This window comes from Oryctolagus cuniculus, chromosome 11 (assembly GCF_051225735.1).
Source record: "Oryctolagus cuniculus isolate XC-2025 breed Fujian yellow rabbit chromosome 11, ASM5122573v1, whole genome shotgun sequence".
In the NCBI taxonomy this organism is placed as follows: Eukaryota; Metazoa; Chordata; class Mammalia; order Lagomorpha; family Leporidae; genus Oryctolagus; species Oryctolagus cuniculus.
Window position 1 is genome coordinate 42,536,442 of NC_142877.1, and position 13,140 is coordinate 42,549,581.

Below are 13,140 nucleotides of genomic sequence, written 5' to 3' on the forward strand. Positions count from 1 at the left end.
AGGTGGGCCTGGGGGCGTTCCCTGGGCGCAGGGGCCCCTGGGGGCCAGCCGCCCTCCTACCTGGTGTGCTGAGCCCGACAGCTCTGGCACCAGCGCAAGCAGGGCCTCCTTGGTCTGGGCCTCAGTTAGGCGGAGCTGCTTCTCCGATTCCTCCTGCGGGAGTGGAGGGTGGCGCTCAGCCCGAGGGTTAGGGCACCTGGGCAGGGGTGGCGGCGCGGCTGCTGGCCACCTGGGCTGACCTCAGCAGCCTCAGGAGAGGGATGAGAATCCAAGAAGCCAAGGTGGCTCCACGGGGCTGACCAGGGCAGCGCTGTTTAAGCCCCGGCCTGTACTGGATCCATTTAAACAGACGAAGCGCTAACCAGTAGGGGGCAACAGGTGCTGGCGCCCAGGTTCAATGCACCCTCGTTTTCTGAGTTCTCCATGAAGGGGTGGAGTCACGGGTGCGAGAGTTGACAGAGGGGGGCAGAATGGAAGAGGGAATGGGCGGTTGGTGCAGCAGCTAAGATGGAGCTTGGGACGCCGGCACCCACATGGGAGTCCTGGTTTAAGTTCCAGGCTCCAGGCTCCAGGCTCCAGCCTGGCCCTGCTGGGCTGGCTGGGGACATTTGGGGAGTACCAGTGGATGGAACATCTTTGTGCATCTCTCAGTCTCTGCCTTTCAAACAACATGGATGTTTTTGTTTTTACAAAGGGCAGGAGAACAGCCACAGTCCAGTGTCTTAAAGAGCTGGGACGTGGGGGGGCCAGAGCAGAGAATGGCAGTCTGCCAGGAGCCACAGGGTGAGGGGAACTGGCCGGCCCAGAGCCCCATGGCCTCCCCAGGGAAAAGCCCCCCCCCCCCCACAGGTGTAAGGGAAAGGAACAGAAGCAGCACTGAAGGGGCCACAGGGCACAGACCAGGATGGCAGCATCCTCTGGACAGAAATCGGCGGCCCCCACCTGCCTAACAGGCAGCTTTATCTAATAACCTGCCCCCAGCAGACGGAACCCACCACCGGCCCTGTCACCACCCGGGCACAGCCGGGGACCCAGGAGCAGCACCAGGAACTCCAAGTGGAGCAGGGCCGATAGAGGCTAAACCCACCATGCAGTGATCGGGAAAGCAGCGTGCAGCCGGTGCCAAGGGCCGTCCAGCCCCACCAGGCACCGCTGGTCGGACTCACACCCCAGGGGTATACCCTGCCCGCCTCAGTCACTGTCCACAAGTAACATGGGCGGCCTGCTGTGCACCCCTGCCCTTGAGACCCCCACGAGGCCCACAGTCGCGGCAGTTCAGGCAATCTGCTGACAACTTGGAGGCCCACTTGGGGCTGCTTCTGCCCGTGTGACTCTAAGTCAGGCAGGTGACACTGTGGCCATAGCTTCTGGTCTTGCCGGCTGCTCCCTGAGGTCACCTAGGGGCTAACAGCCCTAGTGGCCCAGCCCAAGGCTGCCCTTCCGTCCTGCCTCGACTCCGGCTTCCTGGGGAGCACTGCAAAGCTCCTGTTTCAGGTAACACTAGGAAGGGTGTGCTTCAGAAAGGATGGGCACGGGTGACAGAGAGGGGCGGGCGAGGGCTGCAGCAGCCACTGGGCTGCCCATCCCAGCTCTGTGTGCTGGCTCCTGTGCAGCCCAGGGCCGACACCGGGAGGCAGCCAGAGCGAGGGACCAAGGCGACTTCCCTCCTGATGTGCTCACTGCTAGGGGAGCCCCAGCCCCTGTGGCTTACTAAAAGCTGAGTCACTGACGGGACTTCTGCGCCATCTCAGAGGGCCCAGGAAAGAAGCAGGATTGCCAAGTGTCACAGGACAAAAGGCAAGGAGTCTGAGACGGGCTCAACAGCAGGCTCACTCAGGCGGTGCGGGCACTGGGCTCCCAGCCCATGGCCTCTGTCTCTGCCCTGGTGGCCGCACTCAGCCCTCGCACCCTCACAGCAGAAGGCTCAGCTGAGCAGTCACGCAAGGGTGGGTATCCTGCCCCTTCACCCGAAGAACAATGTAAAGAGGGGACAGAGGGGTGGGAGAAGTGAAGAGGAGGAGACACAGGGGCTGGGGGCCCGGCGCAGGTCTACATGATGCTCCGAGGCCACCCTGCCCTGTACGCAGCCGCCTGCTCTGTGTGTCTGCCCGTGGCAGGCGGTGCTGCTGGGCGAGCATGGGCTTGATGAGCAGGTGAGGCTGAGGGCAGGCCAGGCTCTGACCTTGGCCTGGGTCAGGGAGCGCAGCTTCTCCTCGCAGGCCCTCTCGGCCGAGGCCAGCGCCTCCATCGCCTTCCAGTTCTTCTCTCGGAGGTCCTGGGAGGGAGACACGGAGAAAGTCAGCGGCCAGCACGGCTGTCACTGGCATGGCCAAAATTGCCCAACAGCACTCCGGGCCCGAGGAGGGACCCTCAAAGGGACAGCATGTTCACGTTCCAGCCGCTGCAGTGCAGGTCAGGCCCCAGGCAGAGCACCCCTTCAGGAAGGCTCTGGGGGAGGGGGCTCCGGCCACCACGCAGCCTCATGGGAAGAGCAGGTGGGAAGTCTGTGGCTGAGGCCTCCTGTAGCAGTGCGGGCAGCAGCTGTGTCACCTGCCTGGCTGCTACATCCCCTATTCCCAGACCAGGCCCATCAGCACAGGGACGGCGCCACGCTCGGGCGGAGTCACTAGGAGAAGCAGGCGTGGGCTGCCCTGGGCAGCGGGGCGGGCACCCAGCAGCCTCCCAAGGCTGATCGCAGAGCCTCTCTGCCAGCCCAGCCCGGCTCAGCGGCCCCCACTCACGTTGTTCTTTCCTTTCTGCTGCTCCACGGCCTCCTTCAGCTCCGTGGCCTCCTTCTCCAGACAAGACACCTGGGCCTCCAGCTCCCTGAGGCTAGGGGACACACTGAGGTCACTGCCATGGCTCCAAGTGTCCATGGCCCGCACGGTCCTGCCTTGGGCATGCCCCCTTCCTCAGCCCAAGCCACCCAGCACAGTCAGGGAGCACCTGTGAGGCGGGGCCAGTCAGCCAGGGACAGCCCCTCCAGCTGCCACCCTGCCCCTCCTGCCACAGCGGCCAGCACCGGATAAGCCCCGGGCAGCTAGATTCCCAGGACATTCTTGCCCCTTGAGCCACGCCCTGCTGCCTGGTGTGTGGCTCCTGCTAGCTCTGGGCCTGCTGGGGACCACAGCACAGGCCAGCTGGCCCTCAGAAGACTCACGACGCAGTCACCACCCCACAGGGACCCTGAGCAACACTGCTCGAGACCCAAGGCACCCCTGACTCCCTGCGACTGCCCTGTGGACAACCAGGGCCTGCGTCCAGGCCTGTGGGCAGCTACCCAGGGAAGCGAGCCCCAGAGGGGATTGCCACCACAACAGGCACTCAAGTGTGGGCAAACCAGAAAGTCCCCAGGAACAGCCTGGGGCAGCTGACAGGAAGGAAAACAAGGCCTGGCCAGCAGAGCAGTCGCTGCGTGGTGTGCTCGCTCCGACTACTCGCGTGTCCCAAACATCTGGTGCAGCAAGCAGCATGGGCGCCTCCCAAAGTCTCCCCTCTGGTTGTGCAACTACGTTCCTGCTTGGGTCACTGAGCTCAGTCCGTGGACCCCTTGCCTTGTGGAGGGGGAGGGACCTGACTGGCCAGCCCCCCTTCCCCACCAGGAGACGGCAGCCGGGCAGCCAGCAGCGGCCAGGAGGCCAGAGGCTCGGCTGAGTTCCACTCCTTGCAAGGAGCAAGGAGCTCTTCTCTGCAGGCTGCCGTGTCCCCACCCAGGCCTGTGCCACCCCTGGAAGGAGCTCTTCCGCCAGGGGACCCTAGAGGCCCCGTCTGCCAGGGCCTTCTGCCCTGCAGCTGAGATGGAAACAAGTGGACAGGAGCCCGAGCACCTCCCCTCACCGGCTTACCGGGCCTGCTGCTGCTCTGCTTCTGCTCGGCTGGCCTGGAATGAGAGGCAGACAGCTCCTTGGTCTCCATGAGACTCACTCACACAGGCACTGGGGAGGCAGGGGGAGCGGGGGCCGCCTGGGCACCCAGGGGAGTGGCTGACCTGGGCATCCCGAGCCTGGCCCGCCTCCAGCAGGGCCTCGATGGACTGGATCCTCTCCGTGAGCTGTGAGTTCTCCGCCCTGGCCTCCTGGAGCTGCCCGTGGAGGCCGCTCAGCTCCTCACACTTGCTCTTCACCTCCGCTTCAGAGGACTGCAGTTTGCTGTGCAGCTCTGTCGCAGGACAGGGAAGCGAGTGAGGGTCAGGGGCTGGACACACGGAGCACTGCCCCCAGGGGCTCATTCCCCGGCTCCTGTGTGTGCTGCAGCAGGCTGCGGAGGGGGCGAGACAGACTCAGGAGCACCCAGCCTCATCAGCTGATACAGAAAGCCGCCCACAGTGCTGTCCCGAGACCCTCAGACCACTGACGGGGTCTCACTGACCTAAACGCTGGCTCGCAATTGCATGGCCGGGGCAGCGATGAGCACCCTGGCCAGAGGCCCCTAGAAAGCGCTCTGTGGACGCCAGCAGCCTCGTCCTCCGCCCAGCCCCACCTCAGGCTCTGCTGCTGGCCACCTCCCAACGCAGCTCTGTCCACGTGACTCCAACCCGGATCCCGGCCTCCCCGGCCTGCTCCTGGCTGCTCTGCTTCCCACCATCACCGTCTGCCAGGCCGGTCCCGTCTGCTCCAGCACTGCTTTGATGGCCTTGGGCCAACCCTGTCACTGGGGCCTGGGTGACCACAGAAGCCTCCTCCTGGACGTCCCCCGGCCCCTGCACCCCTGCGGTCGACTTCCCACCAGCACCAGAGCGACCAGAAGTGCACATCCCAGTGTTCCTTTCCCTAGCCCCATACCCCACACTTCACAGGGCCCACGACTGGCTCACTGGGTTCTGGCAGGGCTTGTTTCCTGCACAGAACCCCAGCCCAGACCCCAGCCCAAGTGGGGTGCCGCCAGGGCACTGCCCTCACCAGCCACCCGCTGCTGCTGCTCCTGGGCTTTCTCGGCATCCGCCCGCAGGCTGGCATGGCTGGTCTGCACGCGGCACAGCTCCCGGCTGACCTCGTCCAGGCGCTTCTGCAGGGCCTCCTCGCTCTCCTTGTGAGACACCTGGGGAGTGGCACACAGAACAGGGTACGGCTCTCACCTGGGCCACCCCTGCCCCAGCAGAGCCCACTGCAGTCTCTGGTGTGTCCAGGCAGAAGAGCACCCTTCCCGAATGCCCCAGATCCCTGCACCTTTCTCCCTGCCAGCACCCTCTCTGTGCGACAAGAGCTGCCAAGGGCCTCCGCTCCTTTCCCACTTCCATTCTGGGTTCCAGTGTTTCTCTGGTCAGGTGACTGGGGAATGTGTGCATGCTCTGGGAGTCCAAAGACAGCCTGAGTAAACAACACTTTGTCCAAGGCGGTCAACAGAGGAGCCGCCCCTCAGCCCTTGCAACCTCACGGGCTCCTTGCCACACCTCAGCTGGCATTCTGACAAGTGGTGTCGAGGCGGGGGTGGCTCTGGCACCTGTGAGGCCACTGGCAGCTCAAGGCCGAGGATAAAGCAAACAGTGCCATGGCCCTAGGGGTGCGTTAGGCCGCACCGAGTTTCTGCACCAGCGTGTAGCATGGGCCCCCGCCTCTTGTCTCCCTGGCTCCAGGGACTCACAGCTGTGCCGTGGTAGAGACAGGGCAGGGTGCCCCGCACGTGTAAGATCCCCCGGTTGCTTCCTCCCTCTTTTTCTTTAAGAAGGACCGCGGCTGGCTCGGGCAGCAGGGAAACTGACTGCATGTGTTTCTCCACTCGTCACTGGCCTCGATGAGGACATGGGTTCCAGCAACAAGCAAGCATGGAGAACCCCTCCTGCCTTTGGGACTTAAACCCAACTTAAAAGGAAACCACACACCCACAACACGGGACCTGACCTCTCAATTTTCCTGGAAGGAGAACATGGCTAGCCCCGCCAGTCACACTGAATGCCAGGGCTACAGCATGGCCGGGCAGGCCAGCTGGGGACGCTTACAGAATGCTCCTGGATTTCCGACACACAGCTCATCCCCCGAAGCAGCGAGCCGGGGGCAGGCCGTCGGCACCCTGCCTCCATGGACGCTTTCTTCCAGGCAGGCCCTGCCCAGTCACATGAGGGCCCAGGGCCTCTCCCTGGGTGCAGGCGGCCACGTCCGGCTGGCCCACAGCGACAGGGCTGCAGGTGAAGGAAGGACAGTCCCAGAACTTCTCTCGGGCGTAGCCCAGAGGGTGGCTCTTCCCACCCAAAGCTCAGTCTCTCTTGAGGCTTTCCTGACGGGGACTGGTCAAGTCCGTGTTTCTGGGCTCCTTTTCTCCACAGCTGCCCTACGGGACGGTTGTTACTGTCACACCCATACCACAGGCAGAGAAACAGGGACTCTGAAACAACCTAGTAGGAGGTGGCACGGCTGGAAGCTGCAGCTCCAGCCCCGGACACCTTTAAAACCTAACCACGGCCAGGCTCACCCCACCGGTTCCCAGTGCGCTGGTCTGGCTCTGTCTGCTTCATGTACACACAAGACGACTCCGGCAGCCATCTCTCTTCCACCCAAACCCCAGCTGTGTTTACGTCCACCTTCTCTACTTCCCAGTGTACGCTCACACGTCAGGCTGAGCGTTCTGTGTCTCTAGTCCTGGGCCCTCCCACAGGACAGCCCCAGTGTCCCCAGCACGTCCTACAGCCTTTCAGTAATGGGAACAGAAAAGGGTTGGAAGCCCCTGGCGTCACCAGGATTTCCTTGCTGCCCTAAAAATTACCCCAGGGGCCTGTGCTGTGGCACAGCAGGTAAAGCCGCTGCCTGCGATGCCAGCACCCCATACTGGCGCCAGTTCAAGACCCAGCTACTCCACTTTCAATCCAGTTGCCTGTGAATGTGCTTGGGAAAGCAGCAGAGGCTGGTCCAAGTCCTTGGGCCCCTGCACCCACATGGGAGATCCAGAAGCTCCTGGCTTCTGGCTTTAGCTTGAACCAGCCCCGGCTGCTGTAGCCATTTGAGGAGTGAACCAAAAGATGGAAGCTCTCTGTCTTCCTCTCTCTGTGTAACTCTTTCATATAAATAAATATTTTTAAAAAAGATTTATTTATTTTATTTGAAAGGCAGAGTTACACAGAGGCAGAGGTGGGAAGATGGAGATAGAGAGAGAGAGGTCTACCATAAGATGGTTCACCCCCCAGATGGCCACAACGGCTAGAGCTGTGCCGATTCAAAGCCAGGAGCCAGGAACTTCTTCCAGGTCTCCCACATAGGTGCAGGTGCCCAAGGACTTGGACCATGTTCTACTGCTTTCCCAGGCCACAGCAGAGAGCTGGATTGGAAGTGGAGCAGTCAGGACACGAGCCAGCACCCACATAAGATGCTGGCACTGCAGGCAGCAGCTTTACCCTCTATGTCACAGCACTGGCCCCTCATACAAATCTTTAAAAAAAATTCCCTAGAGAGGGCCCGACAGCAGTGGGGGTGGGAAGTCACTGGGCTGGTAGGCAGCAAGGCCGGGGGCTGAGGACGCTGCCCAGCGCACCGTGGGACGGGGGACAACGTCCCTGCCTCTGAAGGAGAAAGGGTACTCTCCCTCGAAAACAGGCTTCCAGGCCTGGTCCAGAGGCCGACTGCAGGCTGTGTGTGCGGCTACTGCAGACCTGCAGCGCCATGGTGGTGGCAAGTTGGGAGGACACGCAGCTCTGGGGCCGCACGCTGCCATCAGGTCCTGCCTCTGCCACGTCCTGGCCGTGTGGGCCCGGGTACTCGCTTAGCCACTGGGCCTAAAAACGTCCCTCTGGGGCAAATGCAGACTCCAGCTCACCTCCCTCACAGGGTTACAGCGGGAACTGGCTGAGTTCACGCCCACATTATGCTCTGAATGCTGCTCAGCATGCAGGGAGCACCCACTTGTGCCGGCAGGCGCTGTTACCAACAAGGCAGAGGTCAGGCTCTGTGCTGCACTCGCGAGCGATGACCCAGCATGGCTGGCGGGGCAGCGAGTGGGGCACGGAGCTGGCCAGCCTCACCCACCTGCAGCTGCAGGACCTGCTTCTCGAAGGCAGCTGCCTTGGCCTCCAAGGCCTTCCGCTGTTGCTCCTCCTGCCGTGCGGCCTCCGACTTCTCCACCAGCTCCTTGCTGACCTTGCTGAGCTCCTGCCGGAGCTTGGCCAGCTCCGCGTTCTGCCTGCAAGACAGAGACGGCCTCAGCACTGCGGGCCACCACCCAGGACTTCTGAACGCCTCCAAGACGTAGGGCCTGGGGCAAGCACCATACGTCCAGCAGAGCAAGATGCCAGCTCCAGCCAGGGGGCGCTGCAGGCCGGAGCACTGAGGGGACACCAGGCCACCCAGCAGAAGACAGCAGCTCAGAACCCAGACAGGAGAGGAAAGCCCAGGACAGGGCTCTGCACGGGGAGGCAGCAGAGCCGCATGGGGCCTGGGCACGGCCACCACAACCGGCCACACGTCCAGCAGGAAGCCAGAGCGCACCCCGCCGCGTCGTGCACACGTGGCTCACTTGCTCTCCACCTGGCTGGTGGCCTGGTTCAGGGCATCCCTCAGGATGGAGTTCTCCTGCTGTAGCCGGGCCAGCTGCGTGTTGGGGCCGTTCTCCAGCTGCTCCTGAAGAGTTCGGATCTGGAAAGGCATGGTGGGGGGGGGGGGGCATCAGAACACTGCCTGGCCTTGCAGAGAACTGGGTTCTGGATGGGGGGGGAGCAAGGACACACGACAGAGAGACCTCCCCCCAGAAGGAGCCCCCTGCACCCCAGGCAGGCTGGGAGGGTGCCGTGCAGCAAGAGGCCCGAACGCCAGCGGCAGGGGCTTGAGGCCAAGTGTGACCCACCCCCAGCCACTCGCCTCCTCTCCTCTCACTGCTCACGGCCTGCCTGGGGTTCATTGCTGAGGCCACAGCCTGACACGCCCCGTGACGTCTGTCACCCAGGGTTGACTGTGCTGAGATGAAGCACACGACCACAAGTCACAGCCTGTAGGTGCCCCGAGGAACACTCGCTTCCTGCCCTCTGACCTCCCATGAGCCTCCTGAGGCGAGCAGCAGGGCAGAGGCACAGCCACAGCGAGGAGAGCTCAGGTTCTGTGAGATAAGGATCAGGCTCTGACTACAGAGCCAGCTGGTCTGGACAGGCAGCTGCCTGGCGCTGGCCCGAGGCCCCTCGCTGCAGCACTGGGACTCTTTTTTAAAGATACTTATTTATTTATTTGAAAGGCAGGATGACAGAGAAGGACATGGACACATACCCACACATACAAAGTGAACGCCCACTGGTTCACTCCTCATACGGCCAGGTCGGGGCCAGGTTGAAACCACAAGTCAGGAATCCCACTGGCAGGGGCCCAGTTACTTGGGCCTCCCCAGGCATATTAGCAGGGAGCTGGATCAGAAGCAGAGCAGCCGGGCCCTGAAACCAGTGCTCAGATGTGGCACACCAGCATCCTAACGCAGCGGTTTAACCCTCTGCACTGCAAGGCCGCCCCAACTGTGACTTTCTGGTCTCTTGTCTCACGGGAGCTCCCAAGCCTGTGTGGAGGTGGCGTTCTCCAGGTCCACAGGAAGGATGAGCACCTGCTGCACAGATACCCAAGGGGGGGGGGGGGGACACGGAGCTGGCCCGCTGGGAGCTTCGCTCTTTAGGTGAAAGTGCTCTTTAAATTGTAATTTACACTTTCCTGGTTATTAATGTGACACACGCACTGGGGCCGATGCTGTGGCATAGTGGGTTAAAGCCCCAGCCTGAAGTGCCGGCATCCCATATGGACGCCAGTTCAAGTCCCTACTGCTCTACCTCCAATCCAGCTCTCTGCTATGGCCTGGGAAAGCAGCAGAAGATGGCCTGAGTCCTTGGGCCCCTATACCCGTGTGGGAGACCAGGAGGAAGCACCTGGCTCCTGGCTTCACATCAGCCCAGCTCTGGCCATTGCAGTCATTTGGGGAGTGAACCAGCAGATGGAAGACCTCTTTCTCTGGCTCTGGCTCTCCCTCTCTCTGTAACTCTTTCAAATAAATAAAATAAATCTTAAAAAAAAAAAAAAGAAAGAAACATACGCATAGTGGGCTGACACAGTCCAGCCAGATGTGATAACCCCTGGCCCCTCCACACACTACGCAGACCCCACCAAGGGCATCCTTATCTCAAGTGCAGGCCGCGCCTTGCCAGACCTGAGAGTCCCTTCCCTGGGGCCGAGGCCACTACCCACCTTGCCCTGCAGCTGCTGCACCTCCTTCACGTGCTCACGGTAGCTGGCCTGCATGCGCGCCTGCACAGCTGCGATCTCCTGCTCCCGGGCCACCAGCTGCTTCTTCACCTTGGCCTCCCCGGCTGCTGCCTTGGCCTTTTCTGCTGCCATCTCCTGGGAAGAGAATAGCAAAGGAGCCAGTCAGGCCCGCGGGGGTAGAAGTAGAGGCACCCCCAGGGTTGGGAGGAGGCTGGACAGATCCCTCCTGCTGGCCAGAGCCACCAAGGGACCCCCAGCTACAGTAGGAGCACCAAGAGACAAGGGATCCCGGGAAATCCTGCTGGCTGGGTATGGGCTGATGCCAGGCCTTGGCTGCAGTGGAGCCGTGTAGACCCCGCACCATCCTTGGGCCCTCGTGGGCACCATCAGCTCAGCCCCTCTGCTGACAGCACCCCAGTGTGGCTCAGTCCAGGCTCCCATAGCCCACGTCCCCTCAAGCACTTCTGTCGGGCCTGAGAGGCAGTAAACCTTGGTGGCTGGGATGGGGATGAAGACATCGTTGCTCAGGGCCAGCCCCATGACTGCAGGGCCTGGACACTGAGAGCTGTCATTCTTCCACCTCAGCCCAAGGGAACGTGTGCTCCAGTCAGTGCCGCATGCCCAGTCTGGGGAGCAGAGCATAGGGGCAGCAGGGTTGGCCACGGTCTGAGTCACCCCAGAGCTGTGGTACTGCACAAAGCTCAGGGGACGGCAGGGGTGAGAACGTGAGGAGGGGCGGCGAGTGTGCTCCCTGTCTCTGGCCAGGCTGACACCTGCCTGGTGCGCACACACCACGGGCACAGCTCCTCTGGGCAACCGGGATGCCAGTGTCCCATGAGATTCAGGGCGTCCCCTTCCCTGCCCCAGGCAGAGCAGAGAAGAGGAACCAGTATGCAAGGGAGGCCCATCCCCAAGCAGGTGTGCCCTTTCCTCAGACAGCAGAGCCCGGAGAGGGCAGGGCTGATCGGGCTGGCACCGGTACTAGTGCGGTTCTGTGCACTGGCACTCCCAGGAGCAGCTGGCACCTGCCAGCCCTGCTTTTCCAAGGCAGTCCTCCTTCCGGCTGTGCCTAGTGAGCCCGCAGGTCCGGCTAAGGCACACTTGCCGGCCCTCTCCAGCAGTGGGAGGGCATCACCAGCACTGCACCCACTGCAGACAAGCCAGGCTCACATGAGGACTGCGATCTGCACTGCAAGCAGAGGCCGCTGGGCCTCGGAGAGGACAGACGAGACCAGGGCTGGGGAACAGCCGGACCTGGGAAGGTGCAGTCCAAGAGGTCTCAGGAGGGGCAGGAAGGCCAATACCCTCCTCCGTCCAGGGAGGTGACAGAGGGCCTCTTCCAACGCAGGCCCAGCGTGGGCAGAGCAGGTGCAATGCGGAAGGCGAAGCCTCCACCACCAAAGTGGGAGGGCTCCTCTCTGTTCCAGGTTCCCCCATGCCAGCCCCTTGAAGTACCTGGCCCAGCCTCAAGAAAGAGGAAACCAAATCTGGAGAGCCCCAGCACACCAATGGCCACACAGAGGGAAGGGGGGGCTGGGGGAGCTGTCCTCTGCCCACCTCTGTTCTATACACCAGACATCCTTTCCCAGCCCGGGCAGGCCTCATGTGGTTCTTGGTATCCACCAGGCTCAAGGCATGCGTGTCCCAACTTCCTGGGGGTCAGGGTCCTGAGACTACCAGAATCCAGTGTGATTTTCCCCCTCCTAGTTGGCTATTGGGGTTTTGTGGAGGGCAGAGAGAAGTCACTTCATCCTCAGCACGTCTGTTTAGTTCTGTGGCCTCTTTTAAGACCTCCGAATTCCAGGACTCCCGCTGCCCACCCCCATTCCCCCTCTTCCTCCCGCCCCTCCACCCCGGCCCCTCCTGTGAAATTCTGACTTTGGTAACAAGGTTTGGACTGGTTTCCCAAAAAAGCAGTCCTGGTGGTGGGAGGGGTGGAAGCCTCCACGTGGAGCCCAGTTTTCCTTGGCTGTGTAGGGGGATGAGGCCTGGCACCATCACTGGGCAATGACTGTGCCTCCGCTTTCTCTCGGGCACGTTCCCAGCTCCGCAGGGCTCTGCGTGGTGCAAGCTTCAAGCCTTGGCCGTTTGACTGAGAAAGGGCGGGTAGAGGCACAGCCTGCAGGCAACCTCCACCCAGAGAAGGTTAACAACTGACAACTGGAGCTCTTCTCACCCTACCCTGAGCACCTCCTCCCCAAGGGTCCCGGAGCCCCAGGGCTCCTTAGGCACGTTCCCTAAAGCCCAGCATCCACGTGTGGTTCAGAGTAGAGGCCCTGGCGACGTGGACTGCAGTGCCAGGAAGATGATTATTGCAAAGGCTTCCAAGAAGGCTGAGCCTCGTCGGTGACGTGGCGGGAGCCCTTGCCAGGATTCCCGGCACCCAAGCTCTGGGTCCTGCAGACGCTCACAGGGCCTGGACAGAGCTCTCGGGATGCTCGAGCCCATCACCCCCAGGGGATGGGACCTGGACTGGTCCTTGAACCTCATTTTGCTAGGATTTCACGTGGGAAGCACCGATCTATCAGATGACGGCCCCACAAAACAGAATTAACCAAACCCCTCCAGTTCAACTATACAACTCGCTAGCGGGACCCAGCAAGCCTGTGAAAGGTCCTGGCCCTCTCACCACCTCCTGCTGGGGATTAAGGCCAGAGGAACGTGGCCCTTTTCACTCGTCAACTTCCCTCCAGAGTGCTGGGCTGGGGACAGGGCACCACAGTGAGAACACGTTGGTTCTGCTCAGGGCTCTCAACAGAAAGCTGCCACAGCCCACAGTGCACAAATCCCAGGAGCACGACAGATGCCAGCTACTCCCAGGAAATGCCAGTGAAGGCCTGTTCCCTTAGCTGGGGCAGCCTTGGGCCCCGGTTGCCACTTGCTCATGGACGGCCTGGCAGGTTGGGCTGGGCCAGGAGGCCAGAGAGGGCTTGCTGTGTGGGGTCCAAGGCCCAACAGGAGCCACATACAGCATGCCTGACGGGAATGA

At 62.0% G+C, this 13,140-nt stretch overlaps 1 protein-coding gene across 9 annotated transcripts in view; it reads right to left on the reverse strand.

Annotated features, from left to right (window-relative positions):
• RRBP1 (ribosome binding protein 1) overlaps window positions 1-13,140 on the reverse strand; it is a 66,431-nt gene that overhangs the window by 5,836 nt on the left and 47,455 nt on the right. For all 9 annotated transcript variants that reach the window (XM_051845354.3, XM_089308210.1, XM_070052117.2 and 6 more), the window contains 9 exons: window positions 10,134-10,286; window positions 8,437-8,555; window positions 7,950-8,103; window positions 4,899-5,037; window positions 3,989-4,158; window positions 3,846-3,880; window positions 2,742-2,832; window positions 2,183-2,275; window positions 61-153 (listed from right to left, as the gene is read on the reverse strand). In XM_051845354.3, coding sequence (XP_051701314.3) covers window positions 61-153; window positions 2,183-2,275; window positions 2,742-2,832; window positions 3,846-3,880; window positions 3,989-4,158; window positions 4,899-5,037; window positions 7,950-8,103; window positions 8,437-8,555; window positions 10,134-10,286 — 1,047 coding nt within the window. The remainder of the gene's footprint in view (window positions 1-60; window positions 154-2,182; window positions 2,276-2,741; window positions 2,833-3,845; window positions 3,881-3,988; window positions 4,159-4,898; window positions 5,038-7,949; window positions 8,104-8,436; window positions 8,556-10,133; window positions 10,287-13,140) is intronic.